The 15686-nt window shown below is 33.4% G+C and overlaps 2 protein-coding genes across 7 annotated transcripts; one reads left to right on the top strand and one right to left on the bottom strand.

Annotated features, from left to right (window-relative positions):
• The first annotated feature begins 2428 nt into the window (after nucleotides 1–2428).
• LOC133676923 (uncharacterized) lies at nucleotides 2429–8842 on the top strand. Of its 6 annotated transcripts, none has more exons than XM_062098726.1 (10): nucleotides 2429–2522; nucleotides 3207–3265; nucleotides 3362–3421; nucleotides 3532–3866; nucleotides 4451–4666; nucleotides 5227–5448; nucleotides 6555–6761; nucleotides 6884–6913; nucleotides 7036–7248; nucleotides 7417–8842. In XM_062098726.1, the coding sequence occupies exons 2-10, from the start codon at nucleotides 3229–3231 to the stop codon at nucleotides 8452–8454; spliced, it is 2358 nt and encodes a 785-aa protein (XP_061954710.1). In that variant the 5' UTR covers nucleotides 2429–2522; nucleotides 3207–3228; the 3' UTR covers nucleotides 8455–8842. The 6 variants fall into 6 exon arrangements, with proteins under 6 accessions (XP_061954710.1, XP_061954714.1, XP_061954711.1 ...); XM_062098730.1 differs by lacking the exon at nucleotides 2429–2522 and having other exon boundaries at nucleotides 2575–3265; nucleotides 7417–7510; nucleotides 7742–8842; XM_062098727.1 differs by lacking the exon at nucleotides 2429–2522 and having other exon boundaries at nucleotides 2575–3265; nucleotides 3368–3421.
• Nucleotides 8843–9686: 844 nt separating this feature from the next.
• On the bottom strand, nucleotides 9687–13845 carry LOC133676796 (glycerol-3-phosphate dehydrogenase [NAD(+)] GPDHC1, cytosolic-like). Its single transcript, XM_062098535.1, has 5 exons — nucleotides 12398–13845; nucleotides 11543–11764; nucleotides 10824–11071; nucleotides 10293–10432; nucleotides 9687–9961 (listed from the first exon to the last, which is right to left on the bottom strand). Exons 1-5 carry the CDS (start codon nucleotides 13050–13052, stop codon nucleotides 9817–9819), a joined length of 1410 nt encoding a protein of 469 aa, XP_061954519.1. The 5' UTR covers nucleotides 13053–13845; the 3' UTR covers nucleotides 9687–9816.
• Nucleotides 13846–15686: the final 1841 nt, after the last annotated feature.

The following is a 15686-nucleotide window of genomic DNA, read 5'->3' as shown; positions in this document are numbered from 1 at the left end:
TGTAGGTGTTTTCACCCACAGATTTGCAGTGCTCTTTCCTCCTCCGTTGTGTTGTCAGTGAACCTTCTGCTTCTACAGTAATGTGACCGGTGTTGAACTTAGCTAGCCGACGGTAGTCTTTCATTCTGCTTGCTTTATATTTTTGTGTTTTCCTTTTTTCTTTTTTCCTTTTATTTTATTTTTCCTTCTTTTTTTTTGGGTTTTTCAAGTTCATAAATGAAAGGATCGAAAATGTTGTCATTTCTAAGGCTAATCAAAGAGTTGTTTTAGCACGAGACATCTCGATTTTCCAATTAAATTAAGAAATAAGAGAGGATCAATTTTCCAATTTTTATATTTGTTTCTGGATTTAAATGCACTGTAAAAAAATTTAACCTTATATTTCAATTTTAACATATTTTTCAAATAATATAATAAGTTTTTATGAGAAAGTTAACATTTTTATATGAAAATAAAAAACCTCATGAATATTCAATTAGCATAGAATTTATGTCTTTGAAGATTTTTAATATAATTTTATCGTGTTTATTAATATTCTTATCTTTAATTATATATAAAATACTAAAACTTTGTCTTCATTTTAATTTTTCTTCTAAGATCATAATAAATTTTTTAAAAGTTTATTTCTCTTATCATATAATTAAATAAAATATAATTTTATAAAAAAATAAAGTTATTAAACTCAATAAAATCCATAATCTAAATGATAAATTTGACAGGATAAATCAAGTTAGTCTAAGTAGGTTCAATATATCGATGTCTCATTGATTAAAAAAATTACTATCTTAATTTTATTTAATAAAATTAAATTATATTTTTATTAATTATTAAAATAATTCTTATATAATTTAATTTAAAATTAAGGGATTTAAAGGTTTAACCTCTGGAGAAACTTTAATAACACTAATAATAATTTTTTATTGGAGTTGACATTTTTCTTAAAAGTTTTTTTTTTAATAATCCGTATTAATTCCATGTAGTGCTGTAACTCCTTTCAATTATCGGTGGCCCTAATGTACGTTTAACGATGGCCTCCTCTTAACCATCCGTTCAGCAGAGTCGACAAATGGATGGCCCAGAATTCTGCCATTTGGAGTGCAGTGAGTCAAAAATGGAAAAGAGATCATCTTTTGAAAGGCCCCACCACGTGCGAACAACTTTGCATTTTATTCCTGTATTCATCGTATTGATCCTCTAATTTTTTGTTTTTTATATATAAATATTCATCAAATTGATTTTCGTACTATAGAAACATGGATTGAAATTCAATTATGGTAATGCAAGTTGTTTTTCACCTAAATCAAACACATTTTAATAATTAACATTTTTTAAAAATAATTAGATCATTAGCATTTTTTTTAATAATTAGATCATATTTTTAGACTAGTCTTTGTGCATCTAAATCAAACAAATTTTAAAATACTTGTATAAAATAAGTTATTTGTACCAAAATTAAAGAGCTCGAAGAATTAATTGTATTAGGCACTATTTGATATTATTAGAACAGTTATTTGAATCAAAGTATTTTTTACTTAAAAATATATTTAAATAATATTTTTTTATTTTTTACATTTATTTTTAATATCATTACATTAAAATAAATGATTAAAAAAACATAAAAATTCATTTAAAATAAAAAAAAATCATTGTTTTAAAAACCCCGCGTGGCCACGTAAACGAACCTAGCTTGAGTTCTAAACTTTAAAGAATAAGCAAACCATTGATTTTTAAAAATTAATCACTAAATTATATGGCACAACACACTAAACAATGACCACATCTAACTTAGACAATAAATTTAATATTTAAGATATACTTGTTTTATGTAAAATACTTGAAAAATGAAAAATATTATATATGTAAAATCTGTTTTTGATAAAATAATTTTTATGTGATATATTTTTCAATTTTTAACAAGTTTTTCCATAAACAAAGCTGAAATTATAGACTATAGTAATAAAATAATAACAGTGATTGTTAAGATAATAAAACTATAATGATAGTAAAAATGATAGATTGATGTTGAGATAGATAAATAAAAATGAAGATAAAAAATTAGATTTAATCATACTTACTAAAATTTTACATGGAATTTAATAGAAATATCCATAGTTTTCAAATTACATTTTAAGTTTCAAATCAATGGCAAAAAACAAAAAATAGGAAGGAAGGGTGCATATTGTAACAAAAACAAAGTTACAGGACTTTATTTCACTTATGTAGTGGGTCCCATGTGCAAAGAAAAAACAACGGACACAGATTCTCCCGTCTCTTTCTCCGACAATGCAAGTACAATATATTTCCCATTATACCCTTTCAAGATATGATATTTTCCATTTGACCTTTTTGTCTCTCTCCCTCCCTCTTGTCCCTTTCATGGGCACGCTTTTCTTTTTGCTTTTTCTCTCTCACTCGCTGGTTACTCTCTCACTAATCTCGAGATCTTGAAAATCTAAAACAATATTATAAATTTTTAGCGTTAATCATCCTCGCGCGTTCAGCAGCAACAGTACAAGCTACAGGTTTTTTTTTAAAAAAAAATTATTTCATTTCCTCTTGTCATTTTCTTTCTCCTGTTTGGTTTCCAAGAAAATAAAAAAGCCACGTAGTCTCCACTTTCTCGTGATTTCCTTCACATTTTCCAAATGGTTTTTCATTTTAAAGTGCAATGCTGGAGTTTTTTTTTTCTCGAAATTATTTTGTGTTTTTTTTTTTTACTAAGTCATTTTTAGTCTTCGTTGTGTTATTGGCTTTTTATAAAGTTCAAAGCATTTAAGAAATGTATTACTGGATACAGGCGTAGGTAGTTTTTGCGGTTAATTATTAACAGCGTCTAGCCGTCTAGTATAAGCCATTTTCAAGTTTTATTTGTTTTTATAATTTTTTCCCTTCTTGAGCTGGTTTATGACTTTGGTAAATATATATGCTAATTTTTTTTCCTTAAAAAAACATTTTTTGGGCTTTAATTTGCTGTCAAATGATTAGAGTGTGGATTTTTCTTAATTTTTTTTTTGTTTATCTTTCCTTTTTTCGGGTCCCAGATAGTTAATTACTTCGATTATGTAACTTGTTTGTTTTTTTTAATTAATTTTTAACCCATTTAGAATCTTGATTTATTATATAATAATGTGTTTTCTTTAAACCTGCTTTTGTTACTTTCTTGGTGAATTTTTTAGTGAATGGTGATTTATTTATGTGAATTTCAGGGTAACCCCACGTTGAAACTTCATGGATTGGGATCTTTGGGGTCCACCAAATGATATAGGTATTGTAGTTATGTTTATTTTTTGGACAAACAATATTCCTTCTTGATTTCTAATGTTGATTTTGATGATGGTTTTCTAATGGTTTTCCTCTTCAGTAGCAGAAGAAAGCGGTTTTGATAATTCCCAGTGTGACTTTTACTTTGGTTATGGGTTTGGTACATACATGCTTTTTCCTAAATGACAACTCCTTTCTGACATTTTGATTGTTTGTGTGGATATATGTGCATGCAATAGTTCTTACTTTATTCGTTCAACAATTTCGTAGATGTGATAGAAGAAGAAGCTCTGAACGAGAAATCTTGTGAGCAAGTGCTGAGGATTTTGATAAAGAAGGCAGATACAGAAATTCTTGAATTTGAACAAGATTTGTTATCCTTGCAGACTGAACTAGCTTGGGTTGAAAATGAAGATTGGCCTGATATATGTTGTAATGCTTTGAGAGAAAAGATTGATTTCCTTGATATTTCAATAAAAAATCTGACGAGTAAAGACAAGAATGAAATCGAGGTTCGTTTACTAATGTATACACAACCTGTTGAGACACCGGACGAAATTTTGAAGGTGCTTTTCAGAAATTACATCTGCAAAAAGGATAAGCAGGTCTGATTCTTGAAATTTCTCAGCAGATATTTTGCCAATTTTCTGTTTTGAACTTGCAAATCATCATATAGGGGAATGGTTTAAAACCTCACATTAGTCTGAACACACAATTCCAACGTTCCAGTGAGTCTTATATGAACATGCCCTATGAGTTGGTTCTTCAGCTTTCAGCAATTTCTGCTTCAAATTACCATTCATTTGATTAGGTAGCATGTCCCCGCTGCACTGACATACTCAGCTAATTTTTGTAGACTTTCACTGGTTTTGGTTTGTTGTGTGGATAGATTACTGATTCTTCACTGCTTGGAGGTCCCAAGGTTAAATGATATGCAATATTTTTTCCATCCTCTGGTCACTTGGAGGAGTAGGATGTTTTAGTAGTTTGTCAAATCAGATCCCTTAGTTTGTAAGACCCCGGTGTTTGCATCAATTAAGAGAAGTTAATGTCTCTGATTTTTATAAATTCAAATCTCAAATGATCGTATGTTTTACCATAATCCTTTACTATTATGTCTTTTCTTTCATCTAATTTTTTTCCTGTGACCTGATATGTGATAGTTATTCTTCCATCTCCTATTGAACAGCATAAGAATGCCATTGTCTTGGGTTCAAGCTCAGATGCTCCACAACATGCAACCAATGGTTTGGACAAGGAGAAAAGGTTGAGCAACTGCAATTTGGAAACAGTTACGAGTGAGAAAACCAAGGACTGCAGCTCTATTCCAACAGAACATTGTGCAATTTTGAATCCATCTTTGAATCTTCAAGGGAAGAAAACTGGCAATTCGATGGTCGTGAAGGTCCAGAAGCTCTAAACCCGCATGCTTTAGTTATGCGCGTGATTGTTCTGCAAATTTGATGGAAATATGTGAAAACCCGTGGTTTCTGGTTCAAATCAAGGTCCTTTGTTCAAAGAAATGGGTATAAAATGGTTGCCTTGATACACTACAACCATTGAGTTTTCTTTAACTCCATTAAATTTCTGTGACCTGTCCGCTCTGCTGATGCATGTGCGTTGTTATAACTGTTTTTATCAAGTAGCATCTCTCTCTGTTGTGGCAGTTCTGCTTCTGGACAGTTTAAGTTTGTCCTGCTCCTGAATTTCTACCCCCCTCCCCCTCCTTTCACACCCCTATACAACACACGTTCCCTTGTGACCACATGTACATATGCATGGCACTTGGAATATATTTTATTCTGTAGAAACTAGAGTTTGAAAGGAAATTAAATTGCAAATTTCAGTCAACATAACATTGTTTTTCCAGTGTCAAATGATTAATAAGTAATGAACTACTGTTTCTTTTTTCTCCACTTACTGATTTGCTTTCTTTTCCTGCCATCTTATTTTAATAATGAACAGCTTGCAATTTCTAATATCAAAGTCTCCGCCCCGCAGTCTTCAGAAGTGGCACCTGATTACTCTGATAAGAAGAAATCATTGAGCTTGTGTATTCCAAGAAGTACTGGGAAAGGGGATGACAGAGAGCATGGCTCAACTCCAGAAGATGAGAAACTGATCCAAAGTTTGTCTTCAAAATCAGCATATAAGGGAAGACATAGTCTAAAACCGGTCAACGTTGAGGTTGTTTTCTGTAAGCTGTTCTTTTATATATTGTGTGATTTGAGTGAAGCTCGATTAGGACAAATTAATTCCATAACACTTTCCTATAAGGAAATAGTAACTACTTTTACAAGAGAAAGTCTATGGGATTAACGTCTTTGAGTACAATGGTAGAATTTATTATTGCTATAACTCATAAACAGTAATTGCAATGAAATTTTAGCTTTTGCATGCATGATAGATATGTGGATCAGAGGTGCAGACCTGCGATGAGCAGGTTTGACACCTATCAATATGATGCCATCTGAAGAAGAAAAAATTATTACAAATTTACTCCTTAGCTTTCTTTTATTTTTTACTATTGAGGAACTGAACATGGTTGTTTATTGGAATTAAAATAATCAAATGAGTTTGTTTCTCCATGTCTAGGAGAGTTATCAACGACATAAAGATAACGACATAGTAAGTATATTGGGAGTTTAGTCTCTATTAAATTACCCTAACTTTGGAGCACATGTTACTTGGATAGGAGCTGGTACCTGTAAAAGAAATGTTATATATCAGAAGACAATATAGAGATGCGTTTTTATTACTATTAAGCAATTATACAAAATATTCTTATTGCCAGAACGTAAATAGATGTAACTTGCAGAACTAATTCAAGGAATGGCTTTTTCAGAGTTTCAGTTTGGATTTGTAATAACTATGATTTCTAGTTGCTTTAGCAACTTGTAGATTGTAACATATTCCGTGGTATAACCTAGAAACTTTTGTCTAAATGGAAATTAACACCTTTTGGAAATTACAACTGAAACCAGACATGAAGAGGGATTTTTGTCTGCAAGAGATTAGTTGTTGTCTGGTTTCATGATTTACTCTAAAATGATACTGAAAATAGTTATTTGCTGCTTCAAACTCTCATGACCCTCTTGTTCATTTCATTCATTATTCTTGTGTGAACCTTCATACCAACTTGCAGTTGTTTCTGTATATCTCCTCTGCCAAAATACCATGAATGGAACTTATCTAGATGCACATAATATTCATAGCTGACCATGTCAATTCCTGATAAATATTGTATAAATGCTAATCTACATGTGTACTCTGTTTTCTTTGATACTGAACAGCCTACAGAAAATAGTGCAAGTAATTCCACTATATATGCTTCGGAAAATGCAGTCACCCCCTCCTATAAGGAAAAACTGGGTGATTCAGATTCAATTGCAACTGAAGAAGTTGAAGAACACAGTTCTATATCTACAGTTGATGTTGTAACCTCAGTTACTTCTTCAAAGCCTGTGGTGAAGAAAACAGATCTCAGGAAAATAGTCAAGGTACCAGTATCTTGCACTTCCACCTTAGTTTGGGGCCATTATTTAGATTTTGTCATAGACTTAAACAACACTACCGTGCTATGATTGGCTAATAACTCAAGCAAAGTGAGCTATTTCTGTAGGTCAGCTTATTTACATGCAACTATAATCAGGTTAGAGGCATGCCGGTGGTTTTTTTTTGGGGTGGGGTGGGGGTGTTATGGGTCCGACTACTTTCCTCTCCGAGTTCTTACAGGGGATTTCTTTTTTTGTTCTTTCCTATTGCAATGAACAGCCTTCAAATACAGCTGCTAAAGATTTTGGCCCGAGTGGTAATAGGAATGCAGCACATCTCTCCAGTGAGAATAAAATGTTGGTGACGCCTGATCTGAAAGTAATTGGAAATGAGGAAGCCACAGGACTCCATTCTAGAGCTAGAGGCAAAAGTAAAACTTCGAGTTCATCTTCAAATCTGGAGGGCAGAAGAAATCGTCCAGGAACAGATGAGGTACAAGGTCTTCCTTTCTCATAGTTTGCATGATATGTTGCCTTTACTTGAAATCTTTGGTTTATACACCGTCCAAATTATTGGACATACTGTATACCGATGTTAGTGTCACATGTTGAGGTCCAACTTCATCCCTGCCTCTTACTCGTACAAATTTCCTTTGAGCAGCCTGCCGGTGCTATTCTAAAAATTGTTCGTGCAGAAGCTCTAAGAAGTCCAGCTGGCCTCCATGGAACTAAAGACAATTCTGATTGTGCGCTAGGTACTTTTAAACAGGCTAAGGGCAGTAACTCTGGTACAGAGCAAAAATTGTCTGAGTTTGCTCCAAAATTGAAACGAACTGTGAAAGAATTAAAGATTGCTGTAGCTCATGATGTAGTTTCATTGAAGTCACCTCGGAAGACAAATGGCAAAAAGAAAACTCCTTTAATTGTGAAGTTTAGAGAAACTGATCTGACTGACACTGAAAATTGTGCCTTGACTTCACTTTTAGAGATACAAGATCACGGAGGGAGAAATACAGCCAAGCTGCAGCCTGAGGAAGAAAAACCTATGCTGGTTGAAGTTCAAATGACAGAAATTTCTGCTGATGAGAAAAGGTCGAACTTGAATTTGTCCTTGATTCCACAAAAAGAAAAGGGGAAGAGGCATATCAAGTCAAATCCACCAATTCTCCATGAGATTGGTTTCTCTGAACTGATACTTAAAAGTTCATCTTCTATTTCTGAAAGCACTAAGAAACGAAAATCTGGAGCCGGCCCACAAAATGCCAGTTTAAACCAGACTTTGAGTAGAAAGATCATAAAAAAATCAGCAAGGCCTGACAAGGGTGAAGCTAGAGAACACGGCGCTGCAACTTATAATGCCCCGAATTCAGTATCAGAGCCTCAGAAGAAAAAAAAGGTATGTGTAAATTTTCCACTCCCTCTGGGGACTGAAGATCAAACTGTTCAAATGGATTTATCTAGTTCACCTGGGGACACAATTGACGGTGCAAGCAAGGATGACCTTTCAGTTGAAGAGTCTTGCTCAATCTGTGATTCCAGTTCGGAGGTTGTGGCATCATTTTCTTCTGCTATAAGCACCTTGAGGGACTTGCCTTTAGCTGAACTGAGGACCATTGCAGGCCGACTTAAACTAGCCAAATTCAGTAAGCTTCGGAAAGCGGTGCTACTTGAACAAATAACAGAGCGTCTTGTTAATTGAAGAGCATCCAAGTCGTACATATCACTATCCGTCATTCTTCTCATTATTTGCTTCCTTGTCCATGTTTTTGTAGGTTTCTCTTTGGACCATGTTTGAATGGCTCCATTGGGACAAACCACTGCACAACAGGCCAAAGGTATACCGCAATACCATAATGACCAAGCACATGTTCACTTGAGATATTGGCGTGTGTGTATATGAAAAAGGAAGAGTGAGGTTTTACAAATGTAATGAAGGCAGGCCTCCCTCTTTTCAGGTCCAGTTTAGGGTTTCATGGAGTGCTTGAGTTTTTATTTTTATGTATTCGCAATCTTTACGCGAGGGGATGAATAATATTATGGCTGCTGTGAAAACTCATTCTTTTAGTGTATAGCACTAGCCATCGTGCCCCCGCGATGTGATTTTTAAAACTTTTATTTTTAAAATAAATATTTTTAAAAAAGTTGATTTAAATTACAATTGTCAAAATTCCTTTTATATATATATATATATGACGGAATAATAATTTATTTTTTAAATAATTTTATTATTTGAATAAAAATTTAAAAGAAATTAAATTAAATATCTATCTAAACTCAAATAATTTAATTTAAGTAGGAAAGAAAATGCATTTTTAGATAAATTTTCAATTTTTATATTCATTTATTTCTTTTAATTTTGGCAGAAACATGCTTTTTTAAAAAAAAAATATTCAAATTAAACGGTGCATTACTCGCTATGTATACAAAGGATGATATTCAGTAAAGCACCACCCTCTTTTAGTGTTATTTTTATTTTATAACTATAATATAATTATAATTATTGTCTACAAAGGATCCATTATTTCTTCTTAATTCTATACTTTGAAGCTTGATTTTTATCCTAAAAAGATGATCTGTGTTTTTGTTATAAATTCAAATCTTGAACCAGGTTAGATCTCGAGCCAAGTCGAAAAACGATGTTAAGAACAGAGAGTTGTCGATCCTAAACTATTGAGGTTGATTGCTCCTAATGACTGTCTTCTTGATGATGGACAACCTCTTCCTACTGCTACCTAGTAGACATAGTGAGGTGTTCAAGGATCCCTTTGGATTTTGCCATAATTAGTTCTTCATGGCTTCAAGTCCTGGCCATGTCAAGTCAAATATGTCGGTGCAATGTCGAACTCCAAACCTTCTGAACACATGGAGGTTATAATTCTAAGCTCAGCAAGTGTTTCACAAAAATAATGCAAGATGATGAAATCAATCAACTAATTAAAGGCTTTGAGCTTTCACGATATTAAGACAATACAGAATACATTATAACAGCAATGTGTTTTTATTCAGAGGGCTTGTTCAACAATTTCTTTTATATGTCTTATTAATTCCTTCATGATAACTTTTATTGGCAATGCAAAGTAGCCAAAGGTTGGCCAAGAAGAGAAGGCCTGTAGAAAGCATGGCTTTGTGCAATCTCGATGCGTTCCCGAGGATCATTCAGTGTTTCATCCCTTAGTGCTTGCAGAATAGCTTGTGATGATTGCTCCCTGAATATCCACATATCAAACACAAATGGAAGATTAGATTCATTGCTGACAAGAATAAACTGTACCCATTTGAACAAAAGATTAAAAAACAAATGTTGTAGAAAAGGTGTTTATCAGCGTAGCATGTAGCTCTGGACTAGGAATGAGATTTTCTACAAATTTCCAGAATGTATATCAAATAAGTACAATAAGAAACCAAGACTCGTGCAACTGCCAGCCATGGCTTCAAAAAATAAGTCATCTCTGCAGGCCTCGTAAAATTGAATTTTTTTTAAAATCTATCTAACTTGTTGTGTTCGATGATAAAGTTGCACTGCAGTATGAGATTTACCTTATTATCAGTATTTTATACAATGTTTTCAAGATCGGGCAGAGTTCAACAGGTGCAACAGGTTTCTTTTCATCAGGATGTAACACACTCAAGCTTGACTGGCTCAGGAGTTCATAGAATGCTCCAACTGCAGAAACACCCTGCAATGAGAAAAACACAACAGACTCGGAATTGTTATACCCAGCTAGTTTGGGATTGAGGTAAAGAATATCCCTCAGATTGAGCTTAGGATGTTATACTGGTATGATGATAAATGTTCCATTACTAGCAAATCCATGAGATCAGTACAGCAATCCTGAGGTAGCAAGCAGGTTAAACCGCCACCTCAAGTGCATAGATTTTTTTCTCTTCTTTTACCCGAAGGTCATTCATAGTTGAAAGAGACATTTAAACTGAATTTGAGAAAGTGTAACGAACTATCTTCCTTATGTATCCTAAGTACTACCACAATCTGAACATACAATATCTCTCAGAGTGAATGATTCCATCTCATAAAATTTGAAGATAGTGTGTCAAAATGATATTCAGTACCTGAATCATTCCTTTCCCACTGATGTTATCACCAATATCCCGGCTAATTTCCCCTTTGGCTAACATGTGGCCATACCATGCATTACGACCCTTTAACAAGGTTACATATGTGTCCGCCAGCAAAGGCCCTGCAAGCTTCTCAGGTTCTTCAGCCAATAGATGAGTAATAAATATCATCTCTGATGTACAATGTGCAAAGTAGACTGACTTGCTGGTAGCACTTTCATTAGTAAGGGCTGCTACCATCCCTACGAAAATCAAATTGGAAAATTGAGTTTGCAGATGCAAAGCGAAAGGTTAATGTTACAAGCATTTGTCATTCATTTTGCTTATTGTTTGTAATAATGTGCAGACATACAGCATGGTGTTCAGCACCATGCTCAGAAACAATTCAAAATTGCTGAACCAATACGATTCAAAATTGCTAGGCTTTAGTAGTATACACTTGATTCAGTTCATTACAGAATTTATTGGTAGAATTACAGAGTTATGGTGTGACGTTATGGAACCATTCTGTAAAAAGACAATAATTGTGATGCTTTCAAGAAGGCATTACACAAATTGCATCATTAACCATGTTTTCATATCCTTGAATCGATAGCAATGACCAGGCAAGAACCAGGTAACCTCTGGAGTCTGGCCATGAATCTATAGGAGATATCGGTTTGTGTAGAAATAGAGTTTAAACATTTTTTAGCAAGAAGAAAGTCAAAACTCACCAGCTCCAATGGCATAGACATTCTTCAGGCCACCCATGACTTCATGAGTGACAAGGTCACTGTTGTCCCACACTATGAAATGGGGCTGCCTTAGAAATTTAGCCAGAGGCTTTCTCCACTTATCAGCTCCACATATTCGAGCATTAGCATATTCCTTGTTGTATATTTCTGAAGCAATATTTGGTCCACCAAGATAAAGTATATTCTGCGTTGGTACTCCAGCTACCAAGCACAAACAATATAAAGATGAGGGCAAATTTTATTCTGAAGTGGAGAAAATACTGACAGAAAAGGATTAGAATGCAGGGTGGACAGAAGAATACAGAATCACTGAAATTTCATACTTTGAGGACTTCAATTATAAGCATTATCAAATGATAGAAGAATAAGTTATTATACAATTGGATGGGAAGGATGCTTGCATTTGAATAGAATCATTCATAACAGCGAAAGCTAGCGGATGGGGACAGTTTGACCATAACATTGTCATTGTTAACAGCATACAGCAAATGCTAAAGATGTAGATTTGTAAAGTCTTAAACTTGAATGAATCTGCAGTCAGAAGGGTTTGTCATAAGTTTGGTTGGCATGAGTAGAACGGACACCAACGAAACAAAGAAGCTAGCTGGCATTGTTCACAAGTATGAACAAAGCTGTTGAACTAGTTAATAAAGCTTTTGATCAAACAAGTAAAACCAGACAAAGAAGCATGGTGTGATCATAAAATTGCAAGAGATAATTAACAAAATGTTGCATTATGATTTATGAATGAGAAGGCAAGAAATTTTTTTCTTTTTAAACATTCTGATTCGACTTCTTCCGTGTGCTTTGAGACTCGGATAGAAGAGCACTTACTCGCTCTGTTAATCATTTGTGTAGGTGTGATTATATGGGGAACAGGTTCTAATGCAGCTTCTATACCCTTCGCCAAAGAGATGATGATGGGTGTTGTGATTCTCTCCTTCCAATATTGGCTAATCTCTTCAAACACCTCGCGTGTCTCTGTGGAAGGCACAGCATTTACCACAATATCAGCATCCCAAACAGCCTCTTGCAAATTAGTCACAACCTTCAAAGGACAAAGTGGTACATCAATCATGTTCAAGCAAAATCCATCCTTCAAAATCTCATCAGCAAATAGAGTCCGATCTCCTAGCCTGGCCTCAACGTACTTCAAATATGCACATCGCCGGATCAACCTCCTCAATACATCCTCCCTCGAATTGATCACTTCAAAGAGATGCTCTGCTGTGACTCTATCAACAGCCCTTCCAGGCCTTCTCCATATCCTGATTTGGACCTTCTCTCGGAACCGACCATAACTATCCTGCAGCAAAGCTGCAAAAACACTCCCCCAAGCACCTGCTCCAACGCCGACAATTCTCAGAGGATCACCATCAGTCTTGCCTAGAAGGCTTCGAAGCTCATCAAGCTTCTCTTCTAGGCCATTACAATTTTGAGCAGACCATCCATTACCGTGATGACTCATTGTCTTAATACTTCCAACCATCTTCTTCCAGCAACAATAAATTAACAAGAGCAAACTCTGTCCAATAGAAAAGGTATACTCTAATGGGTATCAATATTGAAATTTCATCAACTATACCAAATTCTAAAATCAGCCCAACATTGATCCCGGTATAGATTTTGATCTCACAACTCCAAACTACTCAAAGCTTCCCTCGAAAAAACCAAGTCCTGATTACCAAGTTGTCACCTTGCATTAAAAATGAAATCTTTATTGGTAGATCTTTTTACCTAAACCAAAACTAATTTTTCATTCCTCTACAAAGATTTTCAAACCAACCTATTAAGGAAACCTCTAATAATTTGACACTAAAGTACAAAACAAGAGAAGAGGTGGAAGAAATACACGAACCCTTCTTTCATCTACTCAATTAGTACATGACAAAATGAGAAAAATCAAACCCTATAACTTTGTTTTGTCCGTCTGAGTTCGTTCATCTACCCAGCTATAAACTTTCAAAATACAAATAAATATAAAAAAAAAAAATATAGAGTCAAAATCACCGACCTTATCTGTTAACAACAACAAAGCATGTTCAGTTCCTACAAGTCATTAAGACCCGCCAAAGTTTTGGCAGCAAGGAATTCAACTTGCATTGTTTGAAGGGAAATAAATCATGCATGAAAGAATGTGATGTAAAGTGAAGTGACATAAAAAGTGCATGGAAGGTGAGAAAGGGGAGCAAGAAACTGGTGAAAGCAGCAGCTTCAAAATTATTGACAGAGAGGCATGGATGGGTACAGTTGAGTTGAATTGGCAATGGAGACATTGCACCAGCAAGAAAGCATTAAAGATTTTGTACGCTGCCATCTTCCCCAACGGTCATTAATATTGGATTACCATGGTCTGCCTTCCCTTGCCCCCCATGCGTCCCTTACTTAATTATGAGAAATTTAATTAACCATGTAGAAAATTGGAAAATCAATTTAATCCTATCAATGTATTTCACATTTGTATCAATTTAATACACATATATGATAAATTGAATTTACATATCAATCTCATCGAAGAGAAATCAAATTAGCTGTGATTGCTTTTAAAATTTAAGAGGGTGATTAACGTAGTTTATGTTTCTGTTTTTATATTTTTAAAATATATATATTTTTCTAATATTTTCTTCTTAATTTGTGCAATTATTTGTAAGATAACATTAAAATTCTATCACCTCAAGAACATCATAAGACTTCCCAATTTGGAACCATAATGTATACATTTATTACTATCATGCTGGCAGGAGTTTCAAACCTTCAGCCCTATTCAGGAATTTCATGTTTTAAGCTCCTTCACTGAGAACAAGTTTTTCACTTCTTATAGAATGTTTGGGAGGTATTATTTATTTATTTATTCTGCAGTAATTAACCAAGAGGCCAAGCAGCACTGGCTACCTAACTTCTGTTGCCCATTTATTGAGATTAATTATAGCATCCGCCATATCACTCATACTTATTATGGACCCACTTCTTGAATAACATGGGAAACTTATATTTATATCTCTCTCCAATCATGCATAATGAAAATAAATATTAAGAGACATGAAAAAAAATCTCTATTACATGCGATAATACCTTTTATTTTGTAGATCACTATGTAAATATTACTAGTTTTGAATTTTTAAAATAATTTACCCTGAAAAACAAAATACAAAGCATCGGTGATAAAATCGTAGAAAAACTTCATATATAAATGGATTTTTTCTAACTAAGTTTGAGCCTAAATTATTAATGTAAAAACAAAGTTTTCATGGAATAAATGACACTTCAATACTTAAATTAATATTTGAGTCCTTAAACCTTATAATATATAATATAGCCTCCCTTGAAAAATATAAAGAGTTTTCATTGTATATAATATATAATATATAGGTGACACTTTTCATTGTAGTAACCCTGGCTAAAGTCTTAAGTGAAGTTGTAGTTTGTACACGTCGTAGCCCAAAAAATAAAAGAATTGACATAAATAATAAACAAAAAAAAAAGAGAGGAAGGGAGGTGAGTTAGTTTATTAAAATCCTCAACTAATCCCTCAATTTAATTTTATTTATTTTAATTTTAAATTAAATTTTAAAAACTTTTAACGGAGTTTACACTAAATCACCTTCTTGTTAACTTGATTATTACAAAAAAAAAAATCAATATGAAAAGATAAAAAAAACCATAGATATAAATTTAACCATTCTTGTTTTTAAAAGTAACATAGTCTTTACATTATGCTTTAAAAACATAAAAATTGAATTGTCCGCAGTCAATCTTACAATAACTAATGAATTTTAAAATAAAAAGATCATTTTACCCATAATAGCAACTTTATTAATTTTTTACAACGTTATTAAATTATCACATTTTTTAGAAAAGAATTTATATTAATATACAATAAAGTGTCAATATGTTGCTAAATTATTCTACTTCAAATCAATAGATCAAATTTTTATAGCAAGAATTAATGAAATTTAATAGAATTTATAGATAATTTAGTTGGATCAAACTTTAGCAGAAGTAATAAAAATTTCTAATAAAAAAGTCACATTGAATGGAATGATTAGCGGAACATTTCAGACACTTTCACCCTGTTTTGGCTCATCTCAGGTAATATGAATGAACATTTATCCTATTTTTTCAA

The sequence above is a fragment of the Populus nigra genome, chromosome 17, assembly GCF_951802175.1.
Source record: "Populus nigra chromosome 17, ddPopNigr1.1, whole genome shotgun sequence".
Taxonomy (NCBI): Eukaryota; Viridiplantae; Streptophyta; class Magnoliopsida; order Malpighiales; family Salicaceae; genus Populus; species Populus nigra.
The sequence above is the reverse complement of the archived record's forward strand: the minus strand, read 5'-3'. Positions and strand labels throughout refer to the sequence as shown.

Coding starts and splice junctions, on each gene's coding strand:
- LOC133676923 (XM_062098726.1), top strand. CDS start 3,229: ATGGATTGGGATCTTTGGGGTCCACCAAATGATATAG. Junction 3,422..3,531: donor TTACTTTGGTTATGGGTTTG/GTACATACATGC, acceptor ACAATTTCGTAG/ATGTGATAGAAGAAGAAGCT. Junction 6,762..6,883: donor ATCTCAGGAAAATAGTCAAG/GTACCAGTATCT, acceptor CTATTTCTGTAG/GTCAGCTTATTTACATGCAA.
- LOC133676796 (XM_062098535.1), bottom strand. CDS start 13,052: ATGGTTGGAAGTATTAAGACAATGAGTCATCACGGTAATGGATGGTCT. Junction 11,072..11,542: donor TGTCTATGCCATTGGAGCTG/GTGAGTTTTGAC, acceptor TGATTTTCGTAG/GGATGGTAGCAGCCCTTACT. Junction 10,433..10,823: donor GTGGGAAAGGAATGATTCAG/GTACTGAATATC, acceptor TTCTCATTGCAG/GGTGTTTCTGCAGTTGGAGC.